Source organism: Rhea pennata, chromosome 5, assembly GCF_028389875.1.
Source record: "Rhea pennata isolate bPtePen1 chromosome 5, bPtePen1.pri, whole genome shotgun sequence".
NCBI classification, from domain to species: Eukaryota; Metazoa; Chordata; class Aves; order Rheiformes; family Rheidae; genus Rhea; species Rhea pennata.
In genome coordinates, this window is record NC_084667.1 from 57,259,296 (window position 1) to 57,280,598 (window position 21,303).

A 21,303-nucleotide genomic window follows, 5' to 3' on the forward strand; every position below is an offset into this window, starting at 1 on the left:
AGCTGCATCCTGATCTGTGTTAGGGAGTGTGTAGCCAGTATACGGAAAAGACAGAGCCAGGTTTTTCCTCAGAGATGCACAGTGAAAGGGTGAGAAGCAGCAAATGCAGCTCAGAACACGGGAGACTTTGGCTCAGCTTCAGGGTGATCAAACACTGAAATAGGCTGTCTGGAGAGACTGGAGTCTCTGTACTTGGAGGTTTTCAGAACTTAAGTGAACAGGCCCCTGAGCAACCTGCTTTAACTGGACCTGCTTTGAGTTAGGGGGCTGGACTACATGACCTCTAGAGGTCCTTTCCAACCTACCTGATTCTGTGATGCTGTAGCAAAGAACATGGAAAGAAAACTCGAACAATTGAGGTAGAAGGAATTAAATTGCCCTGGTTTATTTATATTATATATATATATATAATTAAAGAAGTGGTAGTCCTACAAATACACTATTATTGTCATTAACGTAATTGTATTCATTCAAGTAAAAGTTTGAGCGCACGAATATAATACTCATCTCAGGAGAGCTGCATCTTTCTTTTCCTATTCCCCCCTGCCAAGGTATTAAATGACACTGCAGAAAAAAGAGTGAATTGGTGTGTGTGTGTGTGTTCATATATATATATATATATATATATATATATATATATATATATATATATATATTTTTTTTTTTTTCCTTTTGGGTTCACACAGGTGTCTTTGAAGTGAGGTCACCAGTTTCCTAGTAATAGAGGTTTATTCAGATGTCTCTTGCCAAAAAAAAACCCTCTTTTAGTAGTTTTAAGTAACATACTGCACATAATTTAGTGGTCATGTTCCATTAGGTGTGAGGTAACAGCATTTTATTGTTTTTTATATTCTTGGATATAAAGTCCTTGCAATAAGAAGAAAGAATATGTTTATTTTGGAGATGTTTTCAAGGGTAAATATTAAAATGATTTCATATTTTAAGTGCCTCGTCAGACAGACTTGTAACTATAAGAGAAAACAAAATTAGGAAATGCATGTAGCCAGTATAACTTCAATTCTTGGAAAAATAATGAAACAATTTGTAAGCACAGCAAGAGTAAAAAAGAGATAAGTAACAGTCAACATGAATTTGTTAAGAACAAATCACGTCTGATCGATCTAATTTTCTTCTGTCACTGTTGTGCTTGAGAGAGCAGCAGACATCATAGATTGTGACTGTAATGGGACTTTTTTTTCTATATATAGTCTTATGTCATTTTGTGTAAATGAAGTAGAGAAACTTGGTCTACTTTGCAAGACGAATGCAGAAATAGTTAAAAAAAAAAAAAAAAAAAAAAAAACCTGTTCACAGTATCAGAAGTTTACTCTCATGTTGTGTCTTAGACTTCACCTTTCTTTATAGCTTAGTGTAAGGCAGTGAATGTTTTTGGATTACTCAGGTAGGAGTGTGAACCTGAGGACCACTAAACACAGTTGCAGAAGCATGCTGTGCTCAGTGTTCTGTGGAAAAAATCACAATGTTAAATAGCCTTTAAAATATCTGATTTCATAGTTGAGCAGTTTCACAGTAGGCTGCAGAGTAAAATGAGCAGAAACATATGTTCAAGGTCTCTTTAAAGATTTTTTTCACACTGTGTGTGTTACTGGTGGGCCTTTAATGAATGAAGAATTGAAATAAAGCACCTTAAGAGTATAAAACACACTGTAAAGATGTAGTAGATATTGTTATCAAAATTGTGGAAATGAATGATTGAAAGAAATATTTGCTTTCTGCTTTGGAATAGCAACCTTTCACACAGCAAAATGGTCTGTGGCATGGATTTTTCCTCAATTAGCTAAACAGATTTTCAGAAAACAATTTTCCACAGCCTGTGAGTTGACTGAATCTTTATTATGCCACCTTTAGGAACTAAGATACAGTAAATATGTATACAATAAATGTACAAGCTTATTCAATAAAATCTGTTGTATCCCATTATGGATAAGGGAAGCTTCAACTTAAAAAAAACCAACCAACCAACCAACCAAACAAAAAAAACCTCTTCCAATATATAAAATCAGTCTCCAAAAGGTTGCGTATGTATCTAGTATTAATAAGCCAAATAACTGTGGGGAAAAGTATATGTAGCTCTGGACGGGGAACGATAGAAACATGGAGCAGGATCTTGAGAAAACACTGAAACTGGATTTCTCAAACAGTGGGGCTAAGTCCCATCACAGCAGTCACAAGTGCAGTGTGAAAAGCAACAAATTCTATTCATAGTAGTAAAACACAATAAATGAAATTGCAACAAAAGAAACTGCTAAAACTTGAATTTCACTATTTCATAATATTGAATTACACAAACTGTTCTGCTACACATCATCTTCCAAAATGATCTGATCCATCCCTTGATGAATATTTTTAACCAGGTTATTGAAGTTCTGAAAAATTTCCAGGTACAGACATTTCTTACGTGTATATAGAATGCATCTTGCCTGTTTAGCCCTGCAATCCTAATACTTAAAAGGGAAGAGTTTAAGAAATGTGGTTATGTGCATGTTAGGAAAGGCCATTTTGCTTTTGATCATAGCAGGGAATTTGGTCCAGGCATGTTTGTATGACAAGCAATCTGGTTAGATTCTGCATACTGTATAATTTTTGTTCTAATATTAGGAAAGTTTTATTAGTGTACTCTTGTGATTCTCCCTTTTGGAGTACCTTATCCACTGCTTCTCTGCTACCATGTTTTCTTTCTACATTCTAGTCTTTTTCTATTCTGTGACATGACAGTGAAATAAAGTTTATGTATACATCTAGCAATGCCAAAGTCTTCAGAATGCTGTTTGCTGATCTTTCCAAAACAAAGGTTGGATTGATTTTCGCTTTGGGGAGAGAAGGAATAATAAGAGAGAGTGTTTAATTTTGAAGTATTAATTGAAGAACCTGAGTTTTTAAGATTAACGTGTCATGACTGTTCCTCAGACCAACCAAATACCTTGCATGGTTAATATACACATCGAACAGTAAGGTACCAGCTTAGCTTAGGAAAAGGAAGCAAGTTAAAGATTACACAAGTAAATTAGATGCTCCAATTGTTTCCTCTAGTATTTATTAATAAAATTTATGCAATGACCTACAATAATATCAGTGCCATTAGTGACTGTCACCAAGAGCTTTTGGATAAATAACAGACTCTAGAAGAAAAGAAAAGGGCCAACAGTGCGTATATCTGTCTTTAAGATACGGGGTGATGAAGTAGGGAATTAGAATTTTAGTTTCTGGAAAAATATTCAGTGAATGATCAGATCATTTGGAAGTAGAGGATGAGATGGGAAGATGAATTAATAACAAATTATGTTAAATCCATCTTTATTTCTGTGGAATGGTAACAGATTTTACAGTTAGTAGAGGACATGCATCTTGAATTTAGTGCATGTCTTTTTTTGGTCATGTCTTATGTGACTTTCTAATGCCTTAGGCTACAGAAACATGGTCTAGATTATCTGTTGGGAGCACAGTGGGAGGAAAATGTATGCTCTGGAGGCGGGGAAAAATACAATGTCTTGCTATGGAGATAGAAACAGATCTCAGTAAAGTCAGCTAACTAGTTGATGTATATCAGAAGGTTAGAAAATGAGTTTCACTAGATCGCTTATGTATACATCTGGGCAGTAAACTTTATGGAGATTTGCGATTGCTCGATTTGATGCTGTATGTCCTTTATGAAGCCAGTTGACAGGGTTAGCACAGGTAGGTTGCAGTTTTTCTAATTTCTGGCTATAGTGCAGTAAAAGCATCTTGATTATACTCCCGGAGTTTTTATTACACTAGGTACTAGCAGGTACCAAGTGCGTTCGAAGCAAATTGCTATTAAACTGACTGGTGAGCGTCCATGTGGAAATTCAGTATTTTCTCAAGCACTCTGGATGATGGGGCAAGGTGTGTTTATGTGGCTTTTTAAAGCCTGCAAATGTTGCCTGGTAGTGGCATAAATGCAAGCAATCTCTTGGTGCTCCTACTCCTTGTGACGCTAATATTTTCTTCCTTTTCTGTTTTATTTATTTATTATTAATATTTTTTACAGTCATCAAGATACTGAAAGCTCCCATGAGGAGAGAGCATATTGCATATGAGGCAGCAGAGGGCTGCCTTGTTACTTCTCATTTCTCTTTTCGGGGAGGAACTTCACAGACTGAATTTAGTCTTTCCTGCAGTGTTGACAGAGACCCTTTAGATCTTGCATGGATCATTGAGAGGAATCCATAAAAAACTACAAAAGCTGATGTTTGTGTAGAATTGCAGTCCTTCCCCCCCCACACACACACGCACTACCCTCCCTGCCCTCTCCCTGTCCCTACTAGCTCAAAGAGAACATACAATGTAAAGAAAGTTTTACTTCAAAATGAGTAAATAAATAGTATGGCAAGTCTTAATCTCTTGACTGTGTAAGTTGAGTTCAGCAAATAGAGAAAATGGAACTGAAAATGAAATCAAATAAATCAGTTCCAAATGGTGAAACTAACATGGAAAATATAAATGAGAAGTTTTGCTATTCTTCACCTAATGATCAGCATTTATACACATCACTAACTTTTTATTTTTTTTTTTTTTAGCACAAAGTATTGCTGCGTGTTTAAGAAAACTTATCTTAAGGCAACTTCTGTTTGCTGAAGATCTAGCTTGATGACTATTTTAAGTTTTTGACTTTTCAGCACCTTCACTGTGGCTTACACAGTCACTTTAATGTAGATTTTTACAGATATGTAAAATATAAAATGTAATTGAAATTATAAAGCCAAAAAATGTTTTATTTCAGCCCATGCTCTATTTTAAAATGATATTTCAGTAAATGTACATTAATATTATGAATTTTTTAGGATAAAAGCAGTGAACTGTGGAAAAATCTTATAAATTAATCTAGCTTAATTACATTGCCTTTGAAAGTGTCTACAAGCCAACTGATATTAACCAAAGGATCCTGCGAAGATTAGTGTACACAATTAGATGTTGAGAATAGTGTAGCCATGGGAACAGCTATTGCCTTGGTATGATGGTATGCAAATTATTTCTCACTTTGAAGATGAAGTTTCCTCTCTTACTTCGCAGAAGTATAACTAAACTCAAGAGCGGAGTGTAGCTTGGGATGTAGGATTTCTATACAGACAGTAGTTGTCTTCTCGAGCTGTTATTTTTATCCTACTGAAAGAAAGACTACAGCCTCTCTATAGAGAAACATTCAGTTGGATTTGTAGATCTAACTCGGCATGTCAGCTGCCCTGGGACCTCCGTGGAGCTCCTCTCCTTAGCGTGCCAATCCACTTTGTTCTCTCGTAGGGTGGTGTAGAAGCCCATAAGCAGAACGAATTGAATGTGGATGGAAATCAGTGAGCTCAAGGCTCATAGTTTTTCAGTAAGTCTAAGTAGTCCCAGATACTTGAAATGTGCTAATGTAAACATACTCAACTTTGCCTAAGTATTTTTGCAACTGGATTAAAATGAATAAAATATTTCAATTTATACACATTTTTTTTCATCTTCACTTCTCATTTTCTTTTAGGGAAGCAGATATTTAGCAGCAAAAATGAATTTAGGATCAGCACACTGAAGTTCTACCCTACAGATTCAAATATTTTCATTTGCGGAGGGTTCAGCCCAGAAGTTAAAGCCTGGGATATAAGGAATTGTAAGGTAATTGAAATCTCTTTTTATTCCCCACACCCCCCACCCCTTTGCTTTTTTAAGTTTATTTAATGTGCATTAATTCAAGGGAGTGATGAAGGACCCTTTTGGGGAATAGGAGGTAAAATAGTAATTATGCTTGCCAAGTGCTTAAATGTGAGCAGTAAGTCAGGGCTCCACTTGTGGTCATTGTAGAGCAAAACAGTTTTAAAAGCTGTTTCTGTTTTGGTTTTTTTTTAAGTGTTTTTTTTTAGTTTTGTAAACTTTTAGGTAGGGCATTATGCAAAGGTTCTGAGGGCTCTGCTACTGAAGAATGATGTCATTTCATCATTAAATATTAGAGATTAAATGTTTAAAAAGTAACATGACCCAGAATTTTCTGGTAGAATTTTAAAACTGTATTTGGAAGCAATTGTTGTTCTAAAAATAATCTTATACCTCAAAAATTGCCAATTCACATTCAGCTTGGCATCTTTGACTAATATGTTACTGTTTTTTGTATTAGTATCATATATTCAATTTTTAGCACTTAGGATGTTTCCTAAGTAACAGTACAGTAGTAGGTATGGTGTTCTTTGGATAAGATGTTATCCTGAAGTATCTTGCATTTGCCATTGATAGTGTTGCATGTATTGACATGAACCACTAACCTTTCTGAAGTATGAAGAGAAACATTGTACAGAACAAATATCAATATTTTTGGCTTCTATAAATATGAGTAATATATAGTTGAAATATAGCCAATAGCTCATTTCAGAATTATATAAAAAAAAAAATCATTCACAGAGAAAAATAATCAGTGGAGACATTTCAAATATGAGGATTCTAACAGGAGAGATCTGAAGTAGTTATGGGAATCACTTTATTACAGAACTACAGTGGTCTTAAGTAATCAGCAATCTGTTTCTTGTGCTGCAATTGCTCCTTTAGATTTGTCACTGATGTTTACAAAAGAATTTCATTCAGTCCGAGTACTGAGATTGTTTAGTAAGTGTGCAGGATCTGCACCTTTAGGCTTCCCTCACTTTGAGGGCTTAAAGGAGCAGCAGGAGTGAGTACACACCTATAGTGCCAAGTCTAAGACTACTCTAAAATAAATGCGTTGTGAGTTTTGGAGTTACAGTGCTAGCATGAAAAACTGTATGGAAAGTAGAATTAAAGCAATGGATTTTTTTCCCATTCATCATGCTTTTATGATTGGTTTTCATTGTTAAGTATGTAAAGAGATGCTCAAAACAGTTCTGTTAGGGAAGATAATTCTAGTTTTAGATCTCAAAAGAGTCAATACTTCAGATGAAAACCTATATAACTTTTTAAAAAAGTTCTGAGACTTTTCATGGGAAAGTTTTCCTCTCCCTGTCCCTCTCCGCCCCTCTCCCAGCATTGTAGTGGTATATTCTGATGTTCTCCCTAAGTGATTTTAGTATACTGTCTCTAGAGCTCTAGAGTCAGGAGTTGATGGAACATGGAAATATGTATCACACAAATGGAAAATACCAGTTCATAGGGCATTCAGTGAGTATGATCACAGGTCACCATGTGAATTTACTGTAGAACAAAAACTGTTTTTTTTTTTTTTTCTGCTGGTGAAGACCGGGGGAGCAGAGGGAATAAAGACTAATGAAGGTCTTTTTTCCTGAATAGCAGGACTAGTGATTCCATAGCATGCAAATAAGGTAGGGAATATAATCTTTCTTTCTTGAAGCTCTAAAAGCAGACCTAATTGTGGGCAGGAGATGCCATCTGTAACTATATACTTAACTGTCCTTTTTAATGTAAAGGACCCATTTGTATCTCATGTTATGCTGAACTTCTTTTAAAAAGTATTTCAGGAGCTAAATAGGAAAATGGGAATAAATTTTACCTAAAGGAAGATTGTTGATCATAATGTCAAATTTGAGATAACTGATCCTAGTCAAGAATAAGATGGCAGAAGTAGGGGACAGAATGTTCTTTCTGACCTGCTGCAGTAAGCTTTCTCATGAATGATACTGTGAATCAAAGGGCTAAATAACAGATTTGACTGCTTGTGCTAAATAAACTGTTTGAGTCACCTCCTGAGTCTGCTGCTCTCCTTTTTAAGGTATCTGTGCCAATGCCTGGTATTTTGGTTTTGTCTTGGAATGGTGTTATGGTTGTACCAAGAGAAATAACCTGAAAGCACAGTTGTTCTTGACTTCTCCCTTCCTATTTGTGAAACTTCAGCATTTCAGTACTGTTTTCCCTTGGTACCAGACAAGGTATCAAGCAATACTCTATTCCAAGCAAAGAAGACACTAAATGTGTCCATCACTTGAGGAAGGCAGTTCCTTCCCTTTTTAGACTAGTTCCTTGGCCCAACCACAGCCAAAATTGATTTGTCTGACTAATTTACTTGTAATTCAGGCCTATGGAACCATAGTTTCACAAAATAGTTCCTTAGGAAAGTGAACAGATATTGGACAGCATGTGCTTTGTAGCCTGGAAAGGGCATGTAGACCAATGTGTGCATCCTATGCTGTAACTGCCAAATATTGGCAACCAGTTTAGCTTGCTGCACTACAGAAGATACCTCCTGCAGAAATGTGTGCATGTCCTTGCTACAAGACTGGAGCATATTGATTGATAAGGGGCATTTTCATAGTCTTGGGAAAGCCTTCTCAGATAAACTATTTTTGAAAAGCAGAAGTGAAATGCCTTCATATGCCTCACTGATCAGCATTACTGGAACATGGAGAAGGCAAGTAGATAGGGTATAGCACACAGTTTGCATGAGACCATACAGCAGTAAGGAGCAGGCACATGAGAGGGAGGTTGCAGTAGAAGATAAAGAAATAAGGAAAAATGTAAAATTGGTAAGGTATTTTCGTTTATAAAAGGCACTGTTATAAGAAGGCACAGGAACAAACAGATACTGATAACTGTAGACTTTAATAGCTCACTCATTCGTATCTTCTGTAATTCTGTTAAAACTTAGCCTTGCTTGATATGATCTAATTTAATCCTATTTTTTTGTGTGTAAACTACATGTCTAGCAAAATTACAATGAGAAAACTGCAGTTCTCCGTACTTTATCATTGCACGGTAATAAGAAATGAGTTATGACTGGAATCACCCTGTTGCAGGAATGACATAGAAGCTGCAGGTGAATCTGCATGCAGACCCACTAGTGAACACTTTGGCAACACCCCTAATTCATTTCCAGAGGACAAACAGACATTGTAAAAGCTATTTATGTTTATATAGGCTAGTAGAAGTGAAATGTGAATACTTACCACATTATTAGTTTAACTTTACATTCACTCTAAAACAGCACTTAGGTTTTCTACCAATTAGAGTCTTTGAGTCAAACAGTACTTTATTGTAACTTATGCTTTGCTGCTCAACTGCTTTTTATTTTCTCCTCTTTACTTACTGATCTGGGCATGGTGCTTCTTTCTAATGGGTGCAATGAGGTATTTGTCATTCCATGGGCCATCCTATATCCTTATTTTAATATTATTGCCTAAATAGAGGGTACTCAGAATCATGGCATTATGAAGTTTTTAGTTTGGACTCAGAGTACGGCTGTTATGATATATCTGAATACATGTTCTGAAATCCTTTGATCTCATTTAATGATGTGATTTCTTAGTAGGCAGCACTTTCTGTGGCTAAATATGATATATAGCAAAATTTAGACTAGCAGAATAATACATTTTTATCTCAGTAATTGGCCATACACTCTTTTTTGCAATGCTGAGGTTCCATCCTTTTGACCTAGCTTAAAGAACTGTTGAATGATGAAGAATGAAACTGCTTGTTGCTTGTGAGCTAGTCCTGCAGCACACTGCTGTCCTTGGAAAGATTTTGTGCAACCCTTGCTATAAGCTGATGCTAATGAAAAGATAATGGTAGCATCCCACAGTATTTCAAAGAAATAATTTACTGTCCAAGAGGAACAAATGAATGAACTCGTGTATTTTGACACACAGAATAGGAAGGGTTAGTGAAACACAAAAGCAGCCTGTTTCTTTTGTACCAGTTCTATACCTAATTCTCTGAGGAAAGCTTTAGAAGCCATTACCTGCTTTGTTCATTGGGATGCAATTATATTCCTGCAGAACTTTGTCAGTCAGAAAACTATCCAATTAAGCAATGCATTAGGAATATTAATTTTAATAAGGAGCAGTTTTAATCAGCTTGGGAAGTGGAAGGTATAGGTTTAGCCTGGAAACAGATACTGATCTCTCTTGACATGTTTGTTAATTTGAAAGACACAGTTTTCTAGTCATTATGATTGACTAAAGCAACAGTGTATTTTACTCTTACCCTGGAACATTTCCAAAGAGGAGAGATTTGAAGAACTGTGTGTGAATGTTGAAGGTCATAACTGAGTCAAAAAAGAGGGAATAATACTCAAATACTGATTATGGCTCTTTCTTACAGAATTAATACTGCGTATGCAAGATAACGTAGTTACATTTCAAACTATCAACTATAGAACAGTTTGATTAGGCGTGAATTATGAATATCTAATATTTACTTCTCCCTCCCCAGTTTGGGGGATTTCAATAGATTTTTCAGGTGCTCTTGTGTTTTCAGCATATAATTATTTTTGTTCAAATGATACAAACAACTTATCACTCTTTTCCATCTTCTACACTTATAATCATGGTCAAGATAAGTGTACTGCCCAGTATTTCAGGATTTATCCTGTTGTAATGAGTACTTTTTCCTCTCAACTGAAATAGATGGTTGAGGATTTGTTCTGCTTAGTTTCAGTTTTGATGCAAACATCCTTAATATCTTTTGAGTGCTTTCACCATAATTCATCACAAGACTTTCCTTGGTATTCTTGCTGTTGTAAGTTTGCAGTAGCTTTGGTCCAGTTTTGCCTCAAAGTATTATTTCAAGTGATTTAACTTGTCATTCAGCTTGGAATGATTGTGTAGGTAAAGTAATGCTTTTCCCACCCCTCACATTATCATATTCCTGACAGCATTTTTAGGCATTGCAGTGTATTTTGGTACTATGTGTACATCCTAAATTAAGTGCTGGAATCTTGTTGTTCATTGCATATTGAAAACTCAATTTCAGCATTCATCCAGTTTCAGAGGTGGTTCTTTAGAATGTATTCCTGTGTTTTAATAGGCTGTCCACTTGTACATCTTTAATTCAAATAATTTATGCAAAATAACCATTATAGTTCAAGTACATAACTTAAAGTATTTGACTTCTCACTTGGGAACTGATGTTATATTCTCAGCCTGTGCTGCTGAGAGTTTCTGGTGGAGATTCAGAGAAAAGCAATAAGCATCACAGAAATGAAGGGAATGACTAATAAGAAAACTATTATTTGACTACACAACACATTACTTATGTGCAGTGGTTGAAAACACATCAAGATAAGTTTGAGACAGTCTTTCAGCTACTAAACTCATGAGAAATGTGCAGTAGTCTATTAATCAGAAAAGCAACCATCAAATCTGATTTACTTAAAAAAAAAAAAAAAAAAAGAAAAGAAAAAAGTGTTAAACATTTATTGCTATCCTTTTTCCATTGAGCAAATAGGCAAAATGATATCAGATGTAGCGCAAGATGAACAAGCATGGAAGAACAGTAAGTAAGTTAAAATCTTCAAGGTAAAGTTAACCTCACAGAGAAATGAATGGTTGGAGCAGCTTTTTAGCTCCTCAGTAAAATGTAAAGCATACGAGCAACTCAGTATTTTTTCAGGCTTTGATTAGTTGTCCCTAATAAATAGGAGAGGCATTTGAATAGAATTTAAGACTTATTATAGTGGTATTTCATTCTGTTTATGTTAAACACAGTTCAGAAAGATTATTTTGGAGACTTTAGGTTGCTATATGATGGATTGATTAAATTTATGAAAGATTTGGAGAATGTGTGTACAGATGTTCTGAAAAGACCAGAAAGTTTTGAAGAGAGCTGCTGTGTTGAAAGAAATGCTGGTATCTGCATTGTTGACCAAAGGAACAGCATCATGTTGAACAGGGTCCCCAAAGAGCTGTTGGACCTCACACCTGAAACACTAAAAGCAGATGGCCCTATAAAACAAACCACACAGTAACACTGACTCATTAAATTAGTCTTGTATTCCCTTTCTCTGAGCTGTGGAGAAATATCTTAAGATATCAAAGCCAATTGCGTTGCACAGTCACTTGCTGTTCTGGACGATCTACATTAGCTTTTTAAATAGGAGGCAGTGTATATATTCCAATCACTCATTCTACCTTAAACTTTAATATTCTTTGAAATACTGAAGCAAAACAGAGGACTGAGCTTGGATCCTTTAGCTCAGCGTTAAGGATTCTTTGTGTTCACAAAAGCAAAATTACTGCAACTAAATGCTTTAATTTTTTTAAGTTTGAAATTTTTACTCTCACTTAGTTGTAATATCCATTATAATCTGAAATGGGTTGTAATATTCATACCCATTTCTGAAATTGAGGCCTTACAAGCTGTAGAACAAATTAGAATAATGGTGAAAATGGTTATTTTGAACTTATAAAATTAGACTGGAAATGCACTGCAGAATTTTTATTATTAGTAGAAGTAAGAGTAGGTAACCAATATGTCTTTTTCCATAATGGTATATTACTCTGAATTGGAGATTGTTTGACTTAGCTACAAAATTGTAACTATCATCTATAGATATCTTTTAAAAAAGATGCTCTTTGCTTAAGTTTCTAAAGAACTAAGTCTAAGTCATTAAAGAATAGTTAAATCAAACACATTTAGAGCACAAGTGTAGTGCATTTGTTTCCCTGGAAACATTCTATTGCAATTTTTTTAAAGATGAGATGCAGTCATTTTAAGTAGCACATACTTAGGAGACCTAATGAATTTGTCTCTAGATGGCATATAAATATGAAAAAAGGCTGTAGAAATTGATGGAATTATTTGCACTTCTGGTTTCTATAGAAACAGCCAATACAGAGTCGTGTACTGGTGGTGTTATGATGAACAATGTAATTAAAATAAGATGATTTATGCTGTGCTTTAGAAAACTAAAGTTACTCTTCTTGCAGTGAGAGAGAAATCCTTACTGAATTCATCAACGAAAAGTCCGAAGAAATAATGTGGCTAGATTTGTACCTGTGTCATGGTATTTGTTTTTATTTTAATTAATATTATGTTTGAATATTAAATATTGATTTAATATACCACGGTCCTTTTTGAGTATGAAAGCACATTTTATGTGCAACGTAGCAAACATGGTGGTATTGCAGGGTGAGAATCATAGCTCAGTCTGTGCATATCCAGGAGCAGCCATGCCTGAAAAAGAGAGCACTGAAACAGGCCAGGAACAAAACATCCCTGCTCCTGGTGCGTGGGTGTGCGAGGGTGAAGGTGCTGGGGAACAGCCGATCCTGTTCTGCTCCGTGTTCAGACAACAGGCCAAAGAGTCTTTAGTTAGGACAGATTCCGTAGGTGGAGCTCAGGCAGGGACTTTCTGGATCCCTGAAGATTATGACGTTTTGTGATTAAATAAGAACTGCTTTGGGGCAGAGCTGAGGCTTAGCCAGTCCAGTGCTGTACCTCCTACAGTGGGCAGCATGCATTTTTTTTAAAAAAAGAAAGAAATGATGCATACGTCTTTGGTATAATTCCCAAGAGAGATTAAGGTTATGTTGGTGTTTTTGAGACTTTCTGAGCTGTAGAGAGTATCTTTGTCTTTCATATCTTTCTGTGAATTCACTCTATGAATTTATTTGTTCTTGATTTTTAGCATCTGTGACATCCTATAACAAGAAATTCGTCAATTTAAATATGCATTGTGCAAAGAATTGTCTCTTTCTGTATGTCTTGAAGCTGCTTTCTGCTGGTTTAGATTCTAAGTTCTTATAGAAGAAACTGTTCACTTTCTCCATGTCATTCAGACTTACTTATTTCAGATTCTTTCAAATTCCCCTCAGTTATCCCATTTCTTAACCAAAAAGTCCTTGATTACTGTTCCTCAGAGACAAAGCATTCTTTATCTTTGTTCCTTGTCTCTCTTCTATACATAAATCTCACTTCTGCATCCTATTTGAGATGAGAAGACAATTTGAAATGGAAAATCTAATAGAATATTTTTATTTTTTTTCTAATAAACAGCTGAAACTTTCTGCTTCAGGATTCTGTTGCCTTCTCAAGCAATCTGAAATGGTCTTTTAAAAAGTCAATGTATACAGTGTTCGTAGCTAAAGTCTTGTAGGTCAATACGAGATTAAGCTCAATAGTTTCATCTTTTTAATCGGTCTCCCATCCCTTTTAATTATGCTCAGAATGCTTATATAATCTTGAGCTTGTGTCTCAGAACATTAGCAGTTGCAAACAGTACAAAAATAATTAAATAGAAAAGCAAAATACTTTTTTCAGCAACATAAAAATATTTACCAAGTTTATGTTAAAATTATTTAAAAACTCAACAGTCTAAAAGAACATAAAACCATACTGTTATTGATCTTTCTGCCTATAGTATTATCATATTTTTTGATTAAAATTACCATTAAAACTTTTTAGATGGGAATGAGAAGCAAAAATTTGGGGTTTTGTTGCATATGAGTAGCTAAAAAGCCAACAGTGCTCATCAACCTCCACACTACATAGAAAATCTATAGAGATTAGCGTGTGATTGGAATGAATTATCTCACTCTGTACGGGTAGCTCATTTAAACTGTGATAAATTAGCATTGGTTCCTGCAAATGCAAGTGGCTTCCACTGCAGTAGAGAAAATACTTCTGTTTTGTGCAAAATAAACTTCTTTTTAAGCTGAAATGCACACTTCTCTGTTATTAGTATTGGCATAGCGCTGTTTCATAGCTGAAACTTGATCCTATTGCATTATTTACCCAACATGCTATTAGGAAGAGGCAGTTTTATGCCAAATCACTCGACCTATAAAGGTCGGATAAGAAGTAGAAAAATAAAATATGACCATTTTACAGGTTTTGAATCAAGGCATAGACTAATGATTTTTTTTTTTCCATGATCATCTAGTTTATTTGTAGCTGTGCTAGGTTTTGGGACCTTATTTACTGATTCTCAGAGCAATAACTATGTTAAAGCATGTCTCCCCCATGTCTCCTCAGGACTTACGTAAAGAGTTGAGTGGGTTTTTGAAGAGTGAAGTGCACCTGGGTTACAGATGGCCAACATGGAGCTGGGGAGAGCAGCAGATTCTGAAGTGCTTGTATGCAGGCTTGAAGCTTTCTTGAAAACCAAAATACAAGGCATTGCATATACTTTTTATAAAGAGAAATGTGATAGACCACTCATACAGAAATACATAACTTGAATTTCATGCTGAAAAGCTTCACAGCATGCTTTTTAAATCACCAGAGAAATGAGAATCTATTTGAAACTGATTTAATTTGCTTAAATTACCTTTCTTGAAGAATGTCTGCAGCCACGAACTCTTGCCTTAGTAAAGAAGCTTTATTATGATGCTGGATTTTGACACCAGAAACTACTAGGGCCTTCCTTTGAGAGGATTTCTTTTGTGTCCAGAAAATATTTAGATTTAACAAGGGGACTGTAGGTTTTCAGAGGCTTATGAGTGATAAATCTACAAACAGAAAAAGAGCAAAAGCTGTTCTTAGCAAACGAAAGCCAGCAGGGTAGGAAGATTGATGCTTTCCTTAAGCAAGTTTCTTGGGCATGTTATGAATTGATTGTCTAAGGTAGAAAAAGCAGGTTTGACTGAATACTTTCCAGAGCACAGATGTTGCATTTAGTTATTTTTGAAAACTTATCTTTACAGGAGAATTTAAATATTATGTATACCAAATTTCCAGCTGCTAATCAGTGCTAATTTATTGTTCTGAGTCTGTTCCTACTATGTGGTCAGATGATTAAACAGCATTGTTTTTCTGAGAGAGCTATCAAAGGTCTAGAAAAAGCTCTGTAACAGAAAGTTATCTTTATAAAATTAGTACAGAAGACTTAAGATAAGCAGGGTAAATATGACTGTCACATTAAATAACAGACAAGCAAAAGTATGTGTGGATATGCACATCCCCCAAAAGGTTTTTTGGAAGCCTTGAGTAGCTGAAGACCCAAACAGTATGTTTGAGTTTATTGGTGTCATCTTTAGCATGTTAAAATATTAAAGAATCTAGTGATTCTGCTTGACTGTTTGGTACTTTATTGTCTTTTATTGCTGTACGTTGGTTTTTTTTTTCACTTCCTGGAGCTAATTGGCCTTGGCCTCTGCTTCCCTCTCCCTGTTTCTCTGCGCATTTGTGCTTCTGCATCCTCTGATCTCCCCAGCTCTCTGGGTTAGTGCTCGGCACTTCTGTAAAGGTGCCTGTTGCTAAGTAACTGCCTCCGTCAGGTATCTCTGCCTGGTAGAGCACCTCTCTGCATTGGTAGCACTTGTAGTGTTTTTTTTTTTCTTTTTATCCCCTCTCAGTTTAAATTTATTTTCAGTTCTGCTGCAGTTGATACAGCTGTCAAGACTCACTGTGATTTCTATTTCTCATTTGAGGGACATATTATAAATAGGGTATATTTGTTTTTACTCTACAAAATAGCTTAATATTCCACTTTACTAATGAACTGTGGGCTTTTTCTTTTCTTTTAACTCTGAAGAGAGACACACACAGTGATTTCTCCATAGACAAAGTAGGGGCTATAAATATGCAAATACCACTTTTGGCTTTACAAAGTTTAATTGCTTTGTATGTTGTGCGGATTACTGGGATGAAAATGACTGAGTAGAGCAGTAAGGCATTTGTATATTCACCTTAAAAATGCAGGCAGGTGCTGAAGCGCTTGCCAGGTTCTCGTTCGGCAGGTTTATGTCCTGTTGGTCTCGTTACAGTGTGTGCAGAGCGCTTGCATGACCAAGATTCTTTGCTGAATACAAACATTCATATTTTTAAACCACACGTTGTCACAGAGCCTGTGAAAGGCAGTTGCAGCCATTGCTGCACTGAGATCACGTGAAATAGGGCTTGAAGGGACCTCAGGAGATCGTCTACTATATCTCTCTACTCCAAAGCAGGACTAACTAGTTCTGAACACTTCCAAACAGTCATAGATTTGAGTTTGAGGCAAGAATTAGGAAATTCTCATGTTATATTTGATATTTTAAATAATTTTTCTTCTGTTGATTAAAGTATAAAGCAGAGGTTGGAAGGTAGAATCCAAAATATTTAATTGCAAAGCCTGGAATCTATTCTTATGAAAAACTGTATGCTGACAGTATCTAGAGAAGTGGTGCTCCTGTGAACTCAATAGTCATGAGCAATGTTATGGTTGTAAGGCAGGCACTGAAATGTCTCAAAGTTGAAAATAACTTCAGTAAAATACTTCAGGAAACCTCTGTGCTTTGTTGTCATTTCTAGTTAGGTTACAAGACCAACTTCTGGGCAGAAGTGCAAGCTAACATCTTTTAGCTATCTTGGGCATGTCTGTCTATTAATTTAGATTAATGAAGAGAATTCCAGTATTCTAGTTTTAAGGATTATCATGTGCAGAGAGGTGGATTGTCTGAATGTGGCCACTTGCTGTGAAATTGCTCTTCTTTCTTTCTCTCTGTCTCAAATGAAAAGATATTGATTTGCAAAATTCAAAATAAGCAACACAGTTGCAGAATTTCCTAAAGAAAGGTGGAAAGAAAGGAAATTGAAATTATTCGTGTATTACTTAGAGTAGCTTAGACTCTCACTTTAAGGTCCAACTCGCAGGCTGTTAGAATATTCAGAATCCTGTAGCCAGATTCATATCATCATATATTCAACTCACTTCGGTGTAAGTCATGAAAGAGAATCTAGATTTGGGAACTCCTATTTTCTTTTATATAACACACCTCTTTGGAGATTATTCAAATGCAATTCCTCTCTGTCAACAACCTTCTCTTAATCCTATTTAATGACTCTCTCTCTCTGTACAGGAAATGTTAATGTCCTACAGCTTTGGCCATGTGTGATTGTTGCCTTCTAAGAGGGTAAATAAGAGCAATTGCTCTTGTGTTTGACTAAAGCCTAAATTCACTGTTATTCTAGTGTGGAATACGTAAATAGCAAACTGATGCTTTCTTGTATATATCATTTAACTTCTCTGTGCATGGACCCTTTACATACATTAAGAAACTTCTTAGTTAATACACTTACATTTCAACATTTAAAAATAAGCTACTTCTGTCATCACATTATTTTAAAATAATATATACTTTATTAGAGATAACCGTGAATATTGAGAACAGATTTTTACACCCTTTTTATCTGTGCAAAAATAACAAACTTTCATGTCTACCAGGTGATAAGAGTATACAAAGCTGCAGTACAACAGACACTGGATATATTGTTTCTCCCTGAAGGAAGAGAATTTCTTACAAGCACGGATGCAGTAAGCCGAGACTCAGCTGATCGTACCATTATTGCATGGGACTTCCAAAGTGCTGCGAAAATCTCCAATCAGATTTTTCATGTAGGTTTAACTAAAACTGTTATCATTTGGGTGATGGTTTAGTACTTTGTGCTTGTCAGCATTGTTAAAAAGCATTTGTTACTCTAGGTCACTGAGATTTATAAAAATGCTCATAACAGAAGTTGAGTTTTTAGCAACGTTTACTTATTCTTTAAAAAAGACCTAGACTTAGGCAAGTCCACTGCAGTGTCATTCTAGTTTGCCAGTGGTGTATTACAGTTGTTGCTCTAGTACCATGTTTCTGTCTCCACAGTTTTCCTAGGAAGCAAAATGATACATTTCTCATCAGCTGGAGTGAGGATTGAGAAGTTATATGAATTTAACATTTGCAGAGTAACAGTAACCTGATATATGCATATTGATATGTAGTAAGTCTAAACTAGAGGCAGCACTTACTTTTCTCAAAGGCAGGTGCTGTATTTTTCTCAGTAATCTATGCAGGCAAGATGTTTAAAGGCCTGAATCATCAAGAAAGGCTGACAGCTTCAAAAGCGATATCTAAAGAAGTTCATAGATGATTCTAACTCCCTGTACATTACATTGTGCTTTCTAATTCCTTACTGCTAGACCCAGTTTCCCCTTGGAAGCATGCAGGGCTCTGCCATCTAGTATGCCCAGGCACAGTACCTAATGATGTTTTGATTTCAGTGCCCAGGACACTACTTAAAACTTCCTTCCCATTTCTGCATGTTCAAATGACATGACAAAAAATCTGACGTTCTTCCCACGCTACCATATAGCCCGTTGTGCCCAGCATTCACTGTCACCCTAGTGTCCCTCACTTGCAGAACCATCCTACAGTCAAAGTTTACTTAATTTGTATTTGTGTCTCTAGAAGTTTGGCACAGTGTCTTCGGGCTGGACTGAAATTAGAAGAGGCTGTTTCATGACTGCTTTGGACCTGGTTGAAACCTTGCAAGAGCAGTTGATTTCTAATGCTTTTAGCATGTTTTGAAACTAACCTGGATTTGGTCTTAAACACAAACACTAGCCTAAAGCTAAAATTTGTTAACTTTTGCAGACATTTCTGAATTTAGAGCCAACAGCAGTCTGAATGACAAGTCACTATCATAAGTGACTTCTGACTTTAGCAGACATATTTAACTGCTTGTTTGGAAAAATAGGGAAAAGAGGAAAACTGTGTCAAAATGGGGTGATTTATATTCCTGTCAACGTGGCTGGCCACATTTTTGCAAGGATTACAAAGGACTTGAACTGTGTGTAGTATAGAAGGGACAGCATGAATACAGAGGAAAAGCTGGGACAAGAAGGGCCACTTTCATATTCGGACTTTTTTCCCCCCAAGGTTTTTCTGAGGCAGGAAAAGAGTGTTTGGGTGCCATAAGGTGGGAGTTGCCTTCCTACAGCAGTTCTGCATTCACCGTTTAGAGGGAGACAGGATTTTTGTCAGGAAAAATAGGAAATCAGGATAAATATTTGATTGAGTACTTGTCTTGGTGTGAGACTTTCAGTGGAGTGTAATAAGCCAAGTTTCTTCTCTATTATGTAGCAGATAGTATAGACACAACAGATACTATAGGCAACTTTGTATTTTATGGTCTTTCAAATATATCAAAAAATAACTTGCTTCTTTTGAACAAATGTTTCATTTCCTACAACAAAGCTATCCTTTAAATTGTTTTCAGGAGCGTTACACTTGCCCAAGTCTGACTCTGCACCCCAAAGAGTCTGTGTTTGTTGCTCAGACAAATGGAAACTACATGGCATTGTTTTCTTCCCAACGACCTTACCGAATCAACAAAAAGAAAAGATATGAAGGACATAAGGTATCTTTCTTCACTGAAAACTTAGTACTGAATTTTAGAAGTAAGACAGATAGCAAAGTATCAGTGCTTTTTAATATCTGCTGATAGTGTTGGAGTATAAATGAATGATAGCTATTAATTGGCTTGCTTCACTTTCCTGTATTTTAATGAGTTTTGAATCATATACACTGAGTAAAATAGTTATTAGAAGACTTTGTGAATTGTTGATAATAATAATAATAATGGCTTGGTTAATTATGTGTTATAGCTATGACTTAATACACACCTGAAAAATCGTTAGTGCATGTTTATTTAGAGTTAATTTTATTTCTACCATATTCATTTTCAGTAGATCACAATGAACTTACCTAATCAGTATCAGGACTTTACACTATTATTGATTTTTATAGGTGGAAGGATTTGCAGTGGGCTGTGAATTTTCTCCAGATGGAACACTTTTGATGACAGGAAGTTCAGATGGCAAAGTCTTTTTCTACAACTATCATACTGCTAGGATTATTCGCACTTTGTCTGCGCATAGGGAAGCCTGTGTGAGTGCAACATTTCACCCCGTCTTACCATCGCTCCTTGCAACATGTGACTGGGCTGGAGAAATCAAGATCTGGCAATAACAAGCCATAGTTAACTTTTCAGGATGTCTTTTATGAGCCTATCAAAGGATAGGGTCTGGTGTTTCAGAATGGATAAGTCAAGGTATGCAATGTGAATTTTTGTTGAGTAAAAGATACTGTTGTCTTTTTGTGTGTGTGTGTGACCTCTACATATATGCTTTGATAATAGAAATTAAGCTGATCTTGGGAGTAGAAGTGGTCTTACTCTCTTCCTGGCATGGGCCACAAGTTTCTGCCTTTTTTATGTCAACATTCTTGTGCTCATCTAGCCCTAGAGTGGTTTGAGTAGCTAAACTTGAAGAAAACTATTAATCTTTTTATGTAGTTTTTCACTACAGCTTGGTTAAACTAGTTTTTCATTAGTTTAGTTCTCTCCCTGGTCACTGAAGGGTTAGACAATCATCAGTGCAGTGCAAGGGAAAACAGCTTCCTCTCCACACAGGAAAGCAGGTGAGACTGCCTCTTTTGAAAATAGGTAGCCTTTTGGTCAACTCAGCTTATTGTAAAATGTAGAAGAATCATCTTTGTCTTTTACATCTTTAGTGTAAAAGAATTCTAAGGCAAGACTTTCAAGATAATTTGGAGTTAATTCTGGAAGTCAATATACTAGTGTTCTCAAAATCTCATATCTAAATTTAAGGGTCTTAAATTTGATTTTTTTTTGACTGTATAAATAAAACAAACTGTAAACATTTTTACTAAAAAATAAAACATTTTTTTACATAGTGTCTGAATCTCTGTTTTACTCTTATTGTTCTTGACAAGTTAGTACTTAAGGATCTCAGGGAAAGAATCCTTAGGAGAAAAATCAATATGATACTTTGTATAATTTATTGCAAACAGAACCCTATAAGGAGTGTGGGGAGACTAACTCATT

The 21,303-nt window shown here is 35.7% G+C and overlaps 1 protein-coding gene across 2 annotated transcripts in view; it reads left to right on the top strand.

The window, feature by feature from the left end:
* Positions 1 to 21,088, top strand: part of WDR25 (WD repeat domain 25) — a 62,399-nt gene extending 41,311 nt beyond the window's left edge. The window contains exons 4-7 of one of the 2 annotated variants that reach the window (XM_062576853.1): positions 5,504 to 5,634; positions 17,858 to 18,028; positions 19,675 to 19,815; positions 20,205 to 21,088. In XM_062576853.1, the coding sequence (XP_062432837.1) occupies positions 5,504 to 5,634; positions 17,858 to 18,028; positions 19,675 to 19,815; positions 20,205 to 20,426 (665 nt within the window). In that variant the 3' untranslated portion in view covers positions 20,427 to 21,088. The remainder of the gene's footprint in view (positions 1 to 5,503; positions 5,635 to 17,857; positions 18,029 to 19,674; positions 19,816 to 20,204) is intronic. The other variant, XM_062576854.1, reaches the window with a different exon arrangement.
* Positions 21,089 to 21,303: the final 215 nt, after the last annotated feature.